Genomic DNA, 19,090 nt, shown 5'->3' with positions numbered 1-19,090 from the left:
ATCAATATCTACTTACAAATCACCGGACAACCAAGTTTTACACTCCTTTGAAATGTCTTTCAGTGAAAAAAAAATAGTCAAACCCAAAAAAAGTTTTCGACTTGTTTTTTGCCGACAAGATTTTTCTATAGCTTATAATAGGCATAGGCGTTGCCAGGATTTCATAATGACATAATCCACTTCATTGGGAGGGCGTAATTTTATCAAAATCCTGGGGGGCGGGGAGCAAAGTTGGAGCTAATTTTCCCAAATCAAAGTTAAAACGACAGTGAAAACTGAAAAATGAGTCATATATTATCATAAAGGCAAATATATACTAAAGAAAACTGACCTGTTTCTCTGGATACTTGAATCATGCAGGCTCATTTTAATTTTGACAAGATTTCGGCAGAAACTAAATTTTAGATGGGGGGGGGGGGCAATCTGAGATCGGGGGGGGGATCAAACTTGGATCTAGAGGGGGCAGTTGCATCCCTTGTCCCATAGCAAATTACGCCTCTGGGGAGGAGTCCTTACCTCTTCTGTTGCCTTTCTTAGCTTCCAAATTGAATGTACTCCTTTGTCCTTGTCGTAGAGAACAATTATTGAAGGGTCTTCACTTGCAAACAAAATTGTCTTCTCTTCATTAGCCAAGTATCTAATCTTCTTAATAGAGCCAAAATAACCTACAGTTTAACAAACGTTAATATTTCTTATATCACTTAACAATTCAGCAATAAATATTTAGGCATTGTTTTCCCCTAATTTTGCGATCACACTCCCCTTCTTCTACGCTTCATTTTTTTTCTTTAATTCCGTATTCGTTTTACTTTTGTATTTTGTTAAGAAAATATAATTTCCTTTTCTTCTTGTTTCTTCAATTTTATTTACTTAGTTGCTTTTAAAGAGCTCTTGATGAAGTATCTACATCTGTGCACCCACATTTGGTTCAATAAACGGCACTTTAGAAAAGTCTGATATACGGATACCTATTCAAATTGATTAAACAAACTTCAAGAAAAATAAGTTTTCCAGAAAAAAGTAAAGAGCCATATTAAACTTGGGACCAGCAGAAATAAATTCTTATAGTAACTCAGACTCAAAACGACCAGACTTCACACGAATGAAACCCAAGACGAACGGAAATTAAATAAACTATCTAAGTGATCAAACGTACAACAGGTACTAATATAAATGAATAAATAAATCATAAAACGGTAAAACTTAAATTGAACATCCAAATCAAGCTTAAAACTAACAAAAATTACTACAAACTAGAGTTTGGCTACTGCCCCCTTCTTCCTCCCTTTACTGTAAAAGTCTAAAGCCTACTGCGTCGTTTGCGTTTTATAGAAAACTACATGTCTTGAACAGTCCTTAGAAAGAACTAACAAACTAAATAATTGATATATGATATAATGATATAATTGCTAATGATACTAATAAATAAATAATGATACTAATTGCTGAAAGCTCAGCAATTTAAGATTTTAAGTAAAAACGAAAATATTTGTAATATAATCCGTTTCAGAAAATCGCAAACGAAGCAATAGCCTTTAGACTTTTACAGTTAGGGGAGGGGGGACGGGGGTAGTAGCCAAACACTTGGTTGCAGTGATTAATCTTGGTTGAGTATCAGTTACTTTCAGACGGAAAAAATTGTCTTGAGATCCCAATCGGTGATTCTCTTAAAGCTGCTAAAAAGCGTCATCCGTCATTTACAATGCCGGACGTCTAGTGCCAGCGGCAGCATAATATCCAATAAACTTTGTTTTAATCGCCGGGTACTAACTAAAGTTTCCCAGCTTGCACGCTTCAAATTTTCCATGGTTTGCGCCTCTTTGGCGTAGTGTCCCGGGCAACAGAAACCAAATAAAGCGGGTAAATTTACTACTAGTGTGAAAAGTATCCCCTCGGCCTCCCACCGAAGGCAAGCAATTTTTGGGCCACCGGTAGGTACGTCATCATAAACCCTAATGCTGCCATCAGCAGATGTACTAAATTGTACATAGAATAAATACCCATGATATTCAATTTTAAAACGGTGAACATATCCCGCTTTTTATGTTGTTATGTGCCTTTATTATGTAGTTATTTTCGAAAATCACACTGCCTTTCCATGTACAAATAACACTTCAATAGGGATAAATCATTTTATTTGACAGGGAAAAAAACAAAGAATCTCTGGATATTTCGGTCACATATGCAGAGGCCGTCTTCAGCAGATAAACTAAAATACTACAAATAAAGCATCGACATTTATACAGAACAAGAAAATACCTACATTTTATTTAACGCTCTAATTTTTTTCAAAGTATGAGAGCGTTAAATGGAAACAAATATATGTGTCAGAAATATCCAGAGATTTTTTGTTGTTTCACTTTCAAACAAAAGGATTTATCCCTATTGAACTGTTATTTGTACGCCATTATTGTGTTACGAATTCAATTCTATTGATTATTTTCCGCACTGTGTTTGTGCCTGAATTATACTATGAATTAGTTGATAGTATAATTCAACACATTTTAAATCAACACAGTACGAATTCAACACATTTTCCGCACTTTGTTTATACCTGAATTATACTACGAATTTAATTCATTGTATAATTCAACATATTTTAAATCAACACAGCACGGATTCAACAAATTTTCCGCACTGTGTTTGTGCCTGAATTATACCATGAATTAGTTGATAGTATAATTCAACACATTTTAAATCAACACAGTACGAATTCAACACATTTTCCTCACTGTTTTTGTGCCTGATTTATACTATGAATTTAGTTTTATATTTCATTTATCGTTTACCATCTTTCTTTTTTGTATATTATGCTCCCTTGGTCATTTCTGATCACAATTGATCACTAAGAAATTAATTTCAGTATGCAAGAGAAACGCAGGTCTTTGTTACTCCAAGCTGGGGTCACTCTAAGCTTAAGGTTTATCTCTCTCTTACGGGCTGGAACAACTTGTCGATTTTGACACGTATCACGGCCCAAACGGACTATCTCGTCTTGACCTCTTCCTAACAGGTCATCTTGACTTATTTAAGGCAGACGCTCATGCTCTTTTAAGTGACCACGTTGATATCATTTCACATGGAAACCTTCGTATTCCGCATCCAACAAAGCACGAGTGAACAATCTGGCTATACAAAAGAGGCGATTGGGACGGTTTGAGAAACACTCTTTTTTCTCAGCAGTGGAGAGCCTTCCTCCTGGAAGGCCCAGAGAAAGCTGCAGATAAGTACCAGCAGGCCGTAGTTGACTCTGTCGAAAAGCATATCCCTTCAAAGCGGATCCAGGTGTCCAGGAAGGACAAACCTTGGTTCAACGCCCAGTGTAAGAAGACAATCCGAGCAAAGCAAAAGGCACACAAGCGATGGCTACTTTCGAAGAGCGAAGAGGACAGAATTGCATTCATAAATGCGCGCAAAGATGCAGTTCGAGCGATTCGGCAGTCCCGGGTTCAGTATATGGAGAAATTCGCCACCAAGCTTCAACTTGCTTTGGCAAAGAGTTGGTGGAGAATTGTCAAGGAGGCTTTACCGTTGTCCAAGGGGACCGAAATTCCTTCTCTCCAGACTAACGGGACAGTGGTACAAGATCCACAGGCAAAGGTTGAAGCTCTTGCTAAGGCTTTTACTAAATTCTTGAATCTAGACGACGACGGTAGAGAAGTGCCAAATTTCTCCGACCGAACCAATACTGCCCTGGATCGCGTGAATTTTTCTGCTCCCAAGATCCTTCGCATTCTGCAGCATCTTGATGTGACCAAAGCCAAGGGTCCTGACAACATACCAAATGTTGTCCTCAAGTCCTGCAGTGCCGAACTAGCTGGACCCTTGTCATTGCTTTTCCGGCTGTGCTTTCGCTCCGGAACCTTCCCACGAACATGGAAGTCCGCCCATGTTATACCTACTCTAAAGCCAGAATCCAACGACCGTGGGCTCCTACAGGCCTATTAGCCTTCTCTCCTGTGTTGTCAAAGTCTACGAGAGCGTCTCCAATAAAACACTTCATCAGTACCTGGAATCAAATGACCTTCTAGGCGATCGCCAATATGGATTCCGCCGGAAACGCTCAACATTGAATTGTCTAGTGGCCCAGTATCAGGAGTGGATAGAACTTCTGGCAATGGGATACGACATCAGGCTATTATCCTTCGACATTGCGAAAGCTTTTGACAGAGTATGGCACCGTGGCCTGCTAAAGAAACTCTATGTGTATGGTGTTCGTGGATGTCTGTTAAAAAGTGGTTGAGAGCTTTCTTTCCGATCGTTCACTGCGGGTTGTTCTTGACGGGTTTATTTCCGGCGAATATCCAGTGAAAGCAGGGGTACCCCAGGGCAGTGTCTTGGGACCTACGCTTTTCCTTATCTACATAAAAGACACGGGAGACAAACTCGCAAAGCCTCTGCATCGCTTTGCCGACGAAATCAAAACACGCTAAGCCGCCTCTAAGCACGAAGATTAAACAAAAGCTTCCCTATCCCCACAGAAGGATCTTTTGAAAATTGACAAGCGGTCTGATGCATTGATGATCAACTTCAATGCATCGAAAACAAAGGAGCTTCTAATTACCCGATCAAAGGTGCCACGTGAACACCCCAGTTTCATCTTCAAAAATGGAGCTATAAAGAGAGTCGACGAGCTTCGTCTACTGGGGATTCATTTCTCCACCGATCTCTCTTGGAACAACCCTCTTGATCGGGTGAGAACCTACTGCGCAAGAAAGCTGGGAGTTACTCTTCGCTGCAAAAACCTTCTTCCATCAAGCTCGATCATCCCACTCTACAAGTCTTGCATCAGACCCATAGCTGAATAGGGATGCCCGCTATATGTTGGTGTTCCGAAAAAGCTGTTGGCACCATTTCAGAAGATCCAGAATAGGACAATGAGGGCGGGCAACGCCTGTACACAAGAATCGCTCCTGCCTCTGAATGAAGGATTTAATGTAGTGTTTATGGCTGTTTTCTAAAAGTACATGTGTTCGCTCCCCTCAGACGAGCTCTCTCGAATTGTGCCCCCCTTTGTCCAGCCGACAAGGCAGACACAAAGGGACACAGCTTGGTCCAATTATCTAAAAGAGGATACGCCGAAAACCGAGTACTTGAGGAGCAGCTTCATCTATCGTTGCACTTCTATCTGGAATGATCTTCCTGAGGATATTATCCCTGCAAATCCCTCTGTTGACACCTACAAAACAAGTTTCAATAGACATTTAAAACCTCGAGGCCATTGAACGAGGTAAATGAATACCGGCATATACGATACTTTGAAGTACCTGGCGCCGTAAATATTGGAATAAAATTAAAAAAAAAAAAAAAAAAAAAAAAAAAAAAAGAGGTCAAGCTGGGGTCAATATATATTACTCCCAGAGACAGTGTATATTACTCCCCGTTTTGAATGTTTTGAATATTTGGAGGGGGCACCTATCAATGCTTTCGCCTAGGATACCAAAAACTTTTGAGCCGGCATCGACAAATGGAAAACTTTCAAAGGCAATCTTGCCTTTAAATAGAACTTCAAAAAAAAAAAGAAATGAAAAATAAAGAAAAACCGCACTTCAAATAAGAGGGAATTAGCTTGAAGAAGAAATAAACAGGCAATGTTGAAGATGATTCCATTACTTACGTAGGGAAAAGGTAAACACAGAACTCAATGACTTGTTTTATGTTCTTTCCAAATGTAACAATTTTTCACTTTCAAATCCAATCTAAAGCCCTTAAGTGGGTCCTAATTTGAAACCAAATTGCAACAATTCCATCGAAATAACTTAGACAGGGTCGTTTTCACAGGTCAAGAATTCTTTGAACTCGTTTTAACAAAGAATACATGACACATCACGAGATGATAAACAACGACGAAATATTTTAGTGAGGACTATATATATGGGACCACCAGGGGGAGGGGTTGGTATTTTAGGGTACTAATATATTGAGAAGAAGCATAAAATAATCTATGTAACGGTAATGTTTTACTGTCACTACTTTTGTCAAGTAGTAACAGGAATTAGGCGTCACTTTAGGGTCTATTTAATGGCTTTAAATAAGATTTGCAAGTGAAAGAATTATTATATTTGGAAAGAACATACAAAGGACATCAAATAATGTGTTCAACTTAACCCTGCTTAATCAAAGGAATCGTCTACAAATTTACGAATCACCGTAATGTAAATTATTTTCATAATGTGATAGGCCGTGTACAGCAATGTGGAAGGATTGGTAAAGTTATGCAAAAGTGTCGTAACTTTACTTGCTCTTCTGGTAACCTAAATTGTATTTGTTTTTTAATTTGAGAGATATTTCAGAAACATAAGTGCTTAATAAAACTAGCTAAACTCAAACAATTCAGTTTAAAAGAGGATGAAAAGTCTTAAAATCAAATAATAACTAAGAGATAAAGCTTTATGTATCCTATGTATCCTTTTAATTTTAAAAGTATTTCTGTGAGTTCCGAGTTGATTTCTAATATCCTTTTTTGTTAGTATACTCTGAAATTGTTAATCCCTGTCACAGATAACAACAAACATATTGAGTGAGATAGCTTACGATATGCTACGAAAATGTTTTTATTTTGTTCCACTGCCATCTTTTTCTCTTTGTAAACAACATATATCTATATAATAGCATAGAACTAGAAGAAACGACTGATTCAAATTTAAATAAACTTATTACTTGACAAACTAATTCTCAATATGCCACTGAAGGCTCTTGTCCTTTTATTTTCCGAGGGCAGACTCAAATTCAAACTCACACGATGGTACACGGCCCAAGATCGGTTTGAATTTATCACTTGAAAGTCAATACAGCCTTTTTATCTTTTTAATAAATAGACAATTTTCACGGAGCCAGATCACTAAGAACTCAATGCCTGATATACCACTAATTTAACGTTTGCCTAGTTTTTCCTCCTAGAACTGTATCTGATGAGCTTCCTTCTAAAAAAAAACAACAACGAACGGGCTTCAGGGATAACCTCCCTCGGGAGATCTTCCACATGGAGATGAAACATCTTACAAAGTTGCTCTTCTACTACTTAGTGTGAGATGTCTCCCCTTGTAGGCAATCCAACAGTGCCATGTTTCTATATATTTCAATCATATGTCCTTCGGACGGGGGGGGGGGGGGTCAAATCCTGTTGTTGCCAGTCCTTTGGCATGGAGTGGGGTCAATGGTACGATTCCACAAGCTCAGCCACCATGAGTCTGAAGAGCTTATAGTTAAGCAAGTTCCCGCAAAACATCTGAATTTCCGATGCCAGATGAGGCGGAAAACACCTGGTCCAGTTGCAAGTTAGTACCACTTTTCTGTGTGTTTGCCGCACTCACTTGGAAAACGGCGGTACAAGTAGAGATAGCTTGTCAGAGGGAGAGTTGTCGACGTGCTTTTAGAAAAAAGCCGCTGACGTCAGAACAAATCTATAGCTTAAGAGGTTGTAGAGGTATCCAAATAGTGATGTATTTCGTCCTCAATGCCCAATTTTGAATCCTTTGGGATGGTGCAAGTAGGGTTTAAGAGCCCCTGCAAAATACAATCATGCACATCCATTTTGGGCAATAGTCCTACTGCATGACCAGTTTCAATAATAACAATTAACATCTAATAGTAAATTTGATATACCATCTAATAGTAAATTTAATATGTCAATCCTCTTTAGTACCAAATTCTTTTATTTTAACCGTAATTCAGGATGGTATTTATGAGCAATTATAGCAAACCTTAGTTTTTTTCTGATCTAAATTCAAAGGTAGACAAACAAAACATAAACGCGTTAATTTGCCTCGATTTGTACACTTTGAACAACGGTTCAACAAGACAAAAGAATTTTATATTACTACACTCGAAACGTCACTAAATATACATTCACAAACCCAAAACAATTTAGATTTCCTGTAGGCAAAACGTAAATGATTGGCAATTTTAAGAATCAATGACAACTCACGATATAACAACGTACTCTTCGCTTTATCCTTGCCTTTGAAAGTATATGTATCTTGGTTGAGAGCACAAAGAAAACAATAAATTAGATGATTTTGTATCATATTTAACAATAGGAAATTCTAATTGTACTAAATAACCATTTTAATCGTAAAATGTAAATATTAGTGCCTTTAGCAATCACTTATATAGTTTATCTAGCCCGTATTTTGAATTTCATACTCACATTCGTCGTTTTTAAATCTTCCCAAAGTTTTAAAAGATGGCATAAGCTACATTCTGATCCTTTAACATAGTGTTATTTGGTGTCTATATGCTTAGCTAACATGAAAAAGATTAATTATCTTAAACAAGACCTGGGATTAATAATATTCTATGGTAAAGATGTCGCTGAAAAACATCACCTTGAACAGAAATAACCGGAGTTATTTCATGGAGAGGATGTAACAGAGAGTAGAATCGGGGAATCTTAGAAAGCTGTTGTTTTTCAAGCTGATCACTGAAAATGTCTCCGGTTTCTTTCAACCTTTCCAATATAATGCCAAACTTTGTTTGCCATATTTTCACTATCTGAAAAAAAAAGACAGAAGTTAAAAAGTTGTTCAAGTTCACAACGACACAAATTAGCTATTAAGTTTCACCAGATACTTCACTCCTAGAAATACAAATGAACCGATGTGTTCCTCAATTACATTGGCTATCTAAAAAAACTAGCTTGCCCGCACAATGTCATTGGATTGGATAATACTACGCTCGGGCTTTCACTGGATTGGATAACACTTTTCCCGCTAAACTTCATTGGATGTCGTCAACCTTTAGAAGGCCAAATCATTAGATCGGATAGCTTTCGAGATTTGCAAAAGTATTGAAGTGAGAAATCTGTGTAAGTATCAATAATCTGTGGTACAAGTTCACAAAGACTTTAAATACCATATGAGAAGATAGTCAAAGTTTCAGGAGAAGTGCAAGTATTGGTGAATTTTCCATGGAAGCAAAATTTTTAATCGGGTTAGATTTATCTGTCCCAAAGTAATGGGCCTGAACAATCCACATTGTTACCCTTTTTAAGGTATCTTCCACGACATTTTCTCTTAGAAGGAGTCCTATGATGACCCGTCTGGGCCGATCTAGGTTAGCGAGAATAAAATAGCGCAAAAGCTTTTTTTCTTCATTATTAGCTATTAATGACATCAGTGTTCATATTTTTGTTTGTCTAACCTGTCAGCCCTTCAAATTTTTTATCTTTTTTTTGTCTAACCAATGAATTTTCAGACCTTCAACTGTAGTTACCCGTGGTGAAGCTACAGTTTCTTCCAATTTCTTTACCCTACACCGTCACTAGCAAGCCTCAGGTAGTCTGAGCGCTTGCCTAAATTTTTTTAAATTGTCAAAAGACATGTTTTTCGTTAGAACTGGAATGATTTCAAAGTTAAATTTCAATGCAATCACATCAATTATGGATACATCGTTCTTGTGGGGTTCAATAGTTCCAAACTTTGAAGTTCCAAAACTTTTTAAATGGCGTCAGGCCATAGAGTGAGTTTCCTCTTTCGATTATTTAAAAAAAAAAAAAAAAAAACCATACATTTTAAAATCCCTCAAAAAGAGCCTTTGAAAAGTACAGTACAGGTGACTGACCTGTTAGGCAGTGGCGTCATTGTGACTTTTTATGCAAAGTTGACCAAGTACTTCTGAATTTTCCAAACATGCCCAGTTCCTACTAGGCTTATTTAAGGCTAAAGAGCGATCTAATTGCAATTGGGTGTTTTTTGGATCCAGTGAATGAAAAGCTATTAACATACATTTTCCTAAAGAAAAACAATAAAGATCAATCGCTATCCAGTATAATATTTTCTTAGTTGCAAAAATCATTCTGTATTGCTTAAAATAGCTAGAAGAACAATCTATGTGGATGAAATGGAAGTTATAAGCATCGCGGCTAACTCATCATCCAAAGAATCAATAAAACCCAGAGAATTCTTTAGGATCCTCCTCCTTTATTTACCATTTCTTGCAGTCCATAAATGTACAGAATCTAAAGACTAGTGCCTTTGATGTGAAGCACACCTTTCCACACGATTAAAAGCAACATGCTTTAAAAGCCAAATAAATGTTTTTTTTTCTTTTATCTCGGAAGCAGATTCTGATAGAATCTGCCACTGATTCTCCTCTGAGCCAGGTATATTCTGCTACCCGACTTTTTCCACGTCGGCTCTGAGCTATTAAGTATGATTAGATCCTTCCAAGAACAAAATCAAATCACATTAATGAAGGGACTATAGTGCCAACCGTGACTTGATTCAGACAAATCAGTCATTTCAGCACTAGATCTTGATGATTAGGTACTACTCCCTTATTTGATTTAAGTAACCGTTTTAATTGTAAAAAAGAACAAGGGAAAAATGTTCTAACATAAAATGGTCTTTTATTAATTTTAAAAAGCTTAAACTGCTGCAATAATTCATGCACATTTAACCTAGCCTTCGATGAATTAACCGAAATTATAGAAAGCATATAATTTTAGAAAAAGGATACGAAAATAGTTGGGTATAATTCCGGTTCTCTTTCTTCATTATTTAAAGAGTTCTCCCGTAGATAATAAAAGAGAACGGAGAAAACTACAATACAACCAACTCCCTTATCACCCATAGCTTCGTAGAGAGAAATCAATAATTAGAGAAATCTCATAATTACTTGCAGGTTAGTATAAAGCCATAATCTTTAGTTGCCATAATATTTAGTTTTAGTATAACTAAAACTAAAGCCATAGTATAAAGGTTAGTATTAAGCCATAATCTTTAGGAAGAAATGATTTCCGGATGAATTATCTGGGAATAGTCGTAGGTACTCGTTGACTCGTTTGAATCAAACGCTATACAAAAATGTGGGTTGATCCCAGTTTAAAGGGCCTTAATGAAAGCAAAGTTAAGATGGCAAGGGCACGAAGGTTACGGATTGCCCAACATTGTGCTTTTTGGCTGACCATCTGGGACCAAACGAAAAGCAGGTCCTGTCCGAATGGGGTGAGAAGGGGTCATAAGAAAGGATTTAAAGGATTGAACGTCATGGGAGGGTTGAAAGAGTGAAACTTAGAATAGAGCAGCTTGGGAAAAAAGTGCACAGCTGTGTAGACCCTAGATGGCTTTTTTACCCAATTAGTAGTCGTTTTACCGACAGGGGCTGAAGCTTCTGAAACATAAGCTTCCATTTCAGGGTATCTGTAAAGTTATTTTGAAGATACACAGCACAAACATAGAGATAGAAAAAAGAATGTCAGCCAGGTTCAGGCTTGTTTTTACTATTTATCCCATTCTTCAATTCTAAATATTGGCATAACTCAGGATTAATGGCAAAATCTAACCACAAGGAGCATCAAGTCACCTAAGACTAATAGAGCTGTGCCACTCCTCCTCCGCCCCAATCTATTCAAGACTTCACTCTTTACCCCCTCCCAAGAAGTTTCAATTTCCTTAAAATCCTTTCTTATTGCCCCTTCCCACCCCATTCGGGAATGTTCTGGATTCTTTTGGTCCTAAGTAAATGGCCAAAAAGAACAATCCTTGGCAACCTTTCACCTCTCATCATAAAACTTTCCTAGCCAACTAAGAAATTTTTTCATTAGAGCCCTAGAGAGGGGGAAGGAAACACATTCTTTGAGGGATTGGTAGTCAAGCAGGTAACTAAAAATACAGAAACCAAGGAAATGACTTTATAATTACCCACTTTGATCATTTTTCTTCTAGAGGGGTTTAATCAAAGTACTCCTAAAATCCCAAGGTACTTCCCCTTTTTCAAAAATCATAATCACAAGCTTCAGCGCTTTATCTCTAACTTTGCAACCACCATATTTCCAAAACTGATTTACCATAGTTTCATCACCCGAGGCCCTATTACTTTTTAATCCTTTTACTACTGTCTCTTACTGTTCTTCTCAAAACAAATTTTCCTTAACTTCTAAATTGTCAAAAAAAGATCATTCTTTCCTATATCATTATTTGAAAAAAACTACGTTTTCTAAAGAGTTAAAGAGGCTGAGTCACAAATAATTTCTTAGACCACACTGCTTTTCCATTTACAAAAAATTAAACAAGAAAAACGGGTTTTAAGTTTTTGATAGATTTCCATTTATATTCTGTGAGAAGGTGTGTTCCAATCAATATAAGCATTCGATTTTGTTTATACGCCAGTGAATGGAATTGTTGATTTAATATGTGAGTTTTCTTTTCCTATTTATTTATATTTTTTCTTTTGTTTGTTTAGTATGTTTTGTATGTTGATGTAAGAATTTTTTTTTCCGTTGAGAAAGGCTCCCGGATGTGGGGCCGAAATATTCGGAGTATTTTTGTTTAATTAAGTGTTTTGTATTCACTGCTTTATAGAAATTAAAACCCGTCTTTCTTGTTTAATTTTTTGTAGGCTGAGTCACAAGTTCGAACCTTAAAACGTACAGGGATTAGGAGGTACAGTTGGGGGGCTGCCACCCCCCAAACCCACGCTTCCGTGTATAAAAGGGGCTGTGCCCTCCTCAACGCCTCGCTCTTTACGCTAAAGTTTTTATTGTTTAAAAAAAAGAGTTGTGAGAAAGTCAAATTTTAGTGTAAAGAGTGAGATGTTGAGAAGAGCACATTCCCTTACACTTATAGAAGCGGAAGGGTGGGGGGCGGCAGCCCCCCATCTGTAACACCTAAACCCTGTTCGGTTTAATTGTAGAGCTTGTGATTCAGCCTCTTTACATCTTTAGAAAACGTAGTTTTTTTCAAATAATTTACGCACGTTTTTGTACAGTTTATTACTTATTATTGCTTGAATAACTGTTAGCTGATCGTGTCAGGAGTTAAAGTTGGGGGGCTGCCGCCCCCCAAACCCCACGCTCTTGAAGATACTTGTGTTAAGACTGGCTGATAAAAAAAAAGAGAAATGAACATTGTGGCTATATTTGTTTTTTGGAAAACAGGGAAGGAGTGATCGGAGCTGAAATTTCGAGGATAAGCTCCCGAGCCCTAGGAAAGCTTAACCTCTAAATTTCAGCCCAATCGGACAACGTTAAAGGGGGGCTGTGGTCGGAGGGTTGAAACTTCCGGCCCACTTTTAGCCATGAAGATAAAGTCGAAGGGGGGGTGAAATTTTTGCACGTTTCTTAGTTGGAGCTTGGGCTACAAAATGCGATCATCGCTGTCTCTCTGCGACCGCTAGGACCGGAAATCGCTTAACATTGTGGTGGGTCGCCTCTTTATAGAGGCACAAGTGTGCCTCCTTGATATACTACAACTTTTTTATGATTTAACAGATTGTCGAAACGTTCTGCGCTTCTCCATTTAACATTTTCCTTATCACAACCTAAGGCCCAGTTCCTATCCTTAACTGGCGTAAGTCCAAACTGACTACTTCCTCGGGATTTCTTAACATTCCGACAAAAAATTTTGCAATTATGTCACCTGATTGTATCTTCCAGAATATTGTCGAAATTACCCATTATTTCCCCTTCACACTACATTAATTCATATTTTAATGCTTTCTCTATATTCCTCACTTTCGTCTTATTCTCCTATAATCTGTCACTCAAACAATTAGTTTACAGCCCTCTTCTTTCCTACTAAGTTTAAAGCGTCATAGCTAATATTCCTAACTACGCTTCAAACTGTCCTCTCTATGACATCTTCTGCTACTTTACAAACCAGTATTCTAAAACTTTCCATTCACCTTCTACATTGTCAAATTGCAACCCCCCCGCCCCCCAGTTTCATATTCCTCTGTTCCTTGGAAGTTCCTCTCAAATGTAATCCTGGATTCTACCAACGTCAGAACTTCCCAAAAGGTAGTTATCCTTCCTAAATTCCCGCTTTAATTTAACCCTAGATACTACTAGACGGTGGTCTACTAGACGGTGGTCTACTAGACGGTGGTCTCTAGTTTTAACATCAATAACACTACTCCTATATGCCCCAGTGTCTTGTACTAATCTTGCCAATTGTTGATTTACAGCAGCATAATCAATAAGGTTGGCAGTATTAATTATATAAGTACTTTAATGTCTTCCCAACCCATGCAAGACTTAAGAAACTTCTAATTTGGGACTGCAAATTTAATGGCAAGAATTAAATTGTATCTCTGAATCATAAATAGTGGAATATTTAACCTGAAAATACTTCCTATCCCCCCCCCCCCATGATTTTAGGAAACTCACTTTAACTCTATTCATTTTCAGTCTATTGCTCATTATCTCACTTGAATTCTGTAATTAAATCATCCTCCTAAATGTTATATAAATAATAATATATGATAACAAGTAAAAAATATTTTATATTTAGAATGAGACAAATGGTTGTACATAACTTTAGAGTTAGCTATTTAATTGAATAAAACACATTTGTTGGAACTGAAAAAGCATAACTAAAAAAAAAAACATCTTTTTGACTCACTATTATGTAGGAAAGGAAAATATTAGGTTCCTGAATATAGCTGCTTTGAAAATAGAAGCAAACACTAAAACTACATTTTCTTTCCTTAAATTGTACAAAAAACATGTCGAATTGGCATCGTTTGATAACAAGCACAGAGAAAAGTTGAAGTGGACAGCCCCCCCCCCCTCTAAAAAACAATTATGGAACGAGTTCTAGAAAAAAAAAAAAGAAGTCCGAATTACGAGTTTGTCCGTAGTATTAATGTATAAAGTGCCATTTACTTCTACTAAATAGATCAAAATTGTTGATTCCAAACTAACTGCTGTTTAAACTACTGTAATTGCCTATTTATTGAAAAAAAATTAATTGCCCACTTAATTATATGAGAAACATTCGTATTAAAAAAAATGAACTGGTCAATATCACTCAAAGCAATGCGCTTTGATACAAAAAAAAAAGAGAAAAGCTAAATCCTTCGAGTCATAACTGGATTAAAAAAGAAAATCTTGATTAAAAAAAAATAAAGAAAGAAAAAAAACTTACAGGAAACTGCAGTCTAATGATATATTCAGCGCCTGAATCTAGATGAACATGTAGGGTTTCTGGACCAACGATCAAAATACCATCAAGTGGTTCACCTAAGACAAGAAGAGAAGGCTATAAGGTCAGATAAAAAAAAGTTGGAGCACAACGCTATTCAAGAACTTTTTGCATAAAAGGCAGAGGTAAGGTACTTCTTCAAGGAGATGCATCAATACAAGCAGCTATTCTTTAGGAACTATTTATGGAGGAGGTAGAGGTAAGATACTTCTGCTAGGAGATATCTCAATACAAACAGCCATAAAAAAGACGTATACTCAATATTACTATTCTATTTCTAATGGAAAAGCTAAAAGAATCTGTTGGGAATAGCCTCTCCTGGTTGAAAAGTCTATTTCCTTTCCGTTTCCGTTCCAACGTAATTTCAATGATTTTTTTTCATTTCGATACAATTCTATTTATAATAAATTATATTCCGGATCTCTTCCCTGTAAAACCTGACTAATCAAACAGTTCGTGGTAACGAACTGTAAGTAAGGAGCGATGCGGCTCAATAGTAACCGAAACTCTAAGAAACAGAGTCTTAATAACAATAAGGAAATCAAAACAATCAAATTTTGAACTTATTCAAAATATGTAAATTTCGTCTAATTTAATGGTACATATCAAAATACAAACGCCTGAGAAAACTCCCTCAATTTTTGGAAAAGGGGGGAAACACCCCCAAGACATCAAGTGATATTAATAAAAATCACTCCACTACATTCAGCATACCAGAGAACCCTACTATGAAGGTTTCAAGCTCTTATGTATAAAAATATGGAATTTTGCATTTTTATCCAGAAGAAACATCATCGATGAGTGCGTATTTGCTTTTTTTTTGTTCGTTTTTTTTTACAGAGGTGATCATATCGAACCAGTGATCGTATAAGATCGGGAGAGGGCTCATTTGATAGAAAATAAAAAGTTCTAGTGTCTTTTTTAATCGACCAAAAATATCGGACAGCAACCAGCTCCCCTCCCACGGTCCTTTTCCACTAAAATCATCCAATCAAAACAACTAGACAGACATTTTGTTCAGAATACTCGAAAAATGTTATAATTATGTCTTTGAGGATGGCTTATCTCCCCACAGTCCCCAAGGGAAGGGTTGCAAGCTACGAACTTTGCCAATTGCTTATATATATATTATTGATTATTGGGAAGTATACAGACGTTTTCAGAGGGGATTTTTCTGGTGGGGGGTGGGGTCGAGGTAGGTGGGATGATCTCTTTATGGGGAAAGGGAATTTCTCATGGGGGAAGGGAATTTTTCATGGAAAAGCATTTTTTTTCCCAGCATTATTTAGAAAACGATCAGGACTTAAATAAAAAAGCAAGTTTTTTTTCAACTGAAAGTAAGGAGCAACATTAGAACTTAAGACGCACAGAAATTATTACCTGTATGAGCGGGGTCACCCCCTCGTCAATACCTTGCTCTTAACGCTAAAAATTATTTAGTACTTTTAAAAGAGCTATTTATTCTAATTAAATGGAATTTGTGATTCAGGAGTCATTCTTAAAGAATTGGGACAAAATTCGAAATGAGGGGGTGACCCCCACCCCCCTCCCTCATTTACGTAATGATTTCTGTTCGTTACAAGTTTTAATGTTGCTCCTTACTTTCAGTTGAAAGAACTTTTTTATTTAATCTCACCAAAACCTACCTCTCAGTGGTTGGGACAACAATATTGGTTGACCTCTAAAAAACAGTTTTACTACTATAATTACGAATCAAAATGACAGGAAAAGCGGAAAAGATTTTACTGGATTTGGGGTTTTTACATTCTCACAAATCGCTTAAAAATTCACACATTGGCTCTAATAAGTCATTTCGGTCTTATTTGATTATTTTTCATCGTCCTGTATTGTACTTTTCCTTCTTTGTTAAAACCTCTTTCTCTTCTTGCAGAGAAAGAGGTTTTCCTCTTTCTACTCTGTCCCTTCTACGAGGAGTTCAATGGATCAACGAAAAACTTGTTCTTAGGTTTTGGGATATGTATTTACTATTGTTCTCTATTTATTTATTTTTTAATTACCTTTCATTATCTACTACCAGCTTATTTGTCAAGCTTTAATTCTGCTCTGCTGCCGAACTTCGAACTCTCCATAATCAAGATTTGCATTTAATTTCAAAAATTCGACCACATGGTCGAATTTTATGCCTCTATTCATTCAACTAGGTTAAGAAGCCATTACCTTTTAATGTTAAGGATTGCTACTCACTTGGGGTTTCTCGAAGATTAGTAAAATCTGTTCAGACAAATTTGCTCTTTTCCCCTTCTTATTTCTTTTCCTCCGGTTCACTCTTTTATTTTCTGTGAGTTCAGTCTAGAGTACAAAAAAGCAATTTAGTGTTATTGTTATTTGTATCTTTTTTATTGTATTTGTTTTTGTGTAATTGTTATTTCTGTTCCCCATGTTAAACGCCATTGAACCTTTTGCAGAGTAAGATAAGAGGATTTGTTTTTTGCTTGTGCATTTTAACTTAAACAAATTGAATCTTGAATGAAAAATAAAGGCTTTATCGTTAACTTAGTTATCTCAATCTGATTAACATTTGCAGTCAGTTGCAAGAATAGTGCACTGATAATACCAGTGGCAACAATTCACGAAAATTGGGGGGGGGGGTCAAAGTGTATTTTTCAAGATCTAGGGCGGGGAAAATTTATGTTTTTTCAACTTTTTTAATAAAAATGTAAAAAAAAGAAATAACCTTGAGGTATTTTCAGAAAATACATAAAAATGATGTTTTCAGAAATTCTAAGGGAGGGGCAAAAAATGTAGGGTGCACTTACCCCCCCCCCCCCCTAATGATATGATTTTTCATTCTCAATCAAATAAAATTTCAGCAAAAAATAAACAACTAGGATAAAAAGAAATTTAAAGATCAACATTAAAATGAGAAAATATAAACAAACCTAAAGATTCGTTACGCATAGAGCCCTCTTTCATGAATGGGCGGTCTGGATAGGTGAAAAATCTACACCACAAGCATTGAGATATATCGCCATCAATGCTCAAAATTTTCTTCAGTCTTTTCATGTCTTCAGACACCCCAACAGACTGTACCACATAATTTTTATGCCAATATAGTTCCTCTTCATTGACAATTTTTTCAGCAAACAATATCTTTCTGATCAACCAGCGAGGCTGAAAATGAAATATTCAATAACGACCTGAAACTATCTCATTTTTCATTTCATTTCATTTCAGTACAAAATGTCAGCTTAATTTTTAAGCTCTCAAATATAACCTTAACTAGATAATTTATTCTCCTATGAAATAAAAAAAAACAGTTTTTTCAACTGAAAGTAAGGAGCAACATGAAAATTTAAAACGAACAGAAATTATTACGTATATGAGGTGAGGTCGCTCCCTCGTCAATATCTTGGTCTTTACGCTAAAGTTCAAATTTTGTTTCAATTTTATAAGAACGACTCCTGAATCACAAATGCCGTTTAATTAGAATAAATAGCTTTTTTTAAAGTACTAAAAAAGACATTTAGAGTCAAGAGCGAGTTATTGATGAGGGGGCGACCCCCCCCTCCATATAAGTAATAAGTTTTGTTCTTTTTAAGCTTTGATATTGCTCCTTACTTTCAGATGAAGAATTTTTTTATAATGTCTGATAGATTTTTAATTACAGCCAGAAAAACCACCTCCCCCTCCATGAAAAATTCCCTTTCCCCAAGAAAACTCCTATATGAAAGCACCCCAGACAGAAAATATCCCCCCCCCACCGAAAATATGTAAGCGATGGGGAAAGTTCATAACTTGCAGCCCTTCCCTGCTGTGGGGGTCAAGTCATCCTCAAAGCAAAGTTATAAAATATTTCGACCATGCTGAAGAAAATGGCTATCACAAAACTTTGATCGGACAATTTTGTGCAAAAAAAAGGGGTGGGAGGGGGGCTGGCTGTCCTCCAATATTTTTGGTCGCTTACAAAGGACACTAGAGCTTTTGATTTCCGATCAAATAAGCCCTCTCCTGATCTTATCGGATCACTGGTTTGATACGATCACCCCTAAAAAAAAAAAAAAAAAAAAAAAAAACGCATCCGTGAGTAGTAATAGTGTTAAAGGTCCTACGAGTGATTGCGTAATATGCCTTACCACGGGAATGCATCTATACATCCGACAAGTGGTTGCGTAATATGCCTTACCACGGGCATGCATCTATACATC

The 19,090-nt window shown here is 36.7% G+C and overlaps 1 protein-coding gene across 1 annotated transcript in view; it reads right to left on the bottom strand.

Annotated features, from left to right (window-relative positions):
* Nucleotides 1–19,090, bottom strand: part of shtd (anaphase promoting complex subunit 1) — a 220,066-nt gene that overhangs the window by 175,656 nt on the left and 25,320 nt on the right. The window contains exons 3-6 of the mRNA XM_089090505.1: nucleotides 17,825–18,056; nucleotides 14,868–14,962; nucleotides 8,328–8,493; nucleotides 517–665 (exon numbers count right to left, since the gene is read on the bottom strand). Coding sequence (XP_088946631.1) covers nucleotides 517–665; nucleotides 8,328–8,493; nucleotides 14,868–14,962; nucleotides 17,825–18,056 — 642 coding nt within the window. The remainder of the gene's footprint in view (nucleotides 1–516; nucleotides 666–8,327; nucleotides 8,494–14,867; nucleotides 14,963–17,824; nucleotides 18,057–19,090) is intronic.

Source organism: Artemia sp. Qi Xiang Cuo, chromosome 6 (assembly GCF_049724085.1).
Source record: "Artemia sp. Qi Xiang Cuo chromosome 6, ASM4972408v1, whole genome shotgun sequence".
Lineage (NCBI taxonomy): Eukaryota > Metazoa > Arthropoda > Branchiopoda > Anostraca > Artemiidae > Artemia > Artemia sp. Qi Xiang Cuo.
This window is presented reverse-complemented; position numbering and strand designations above follow the sequence as displayed.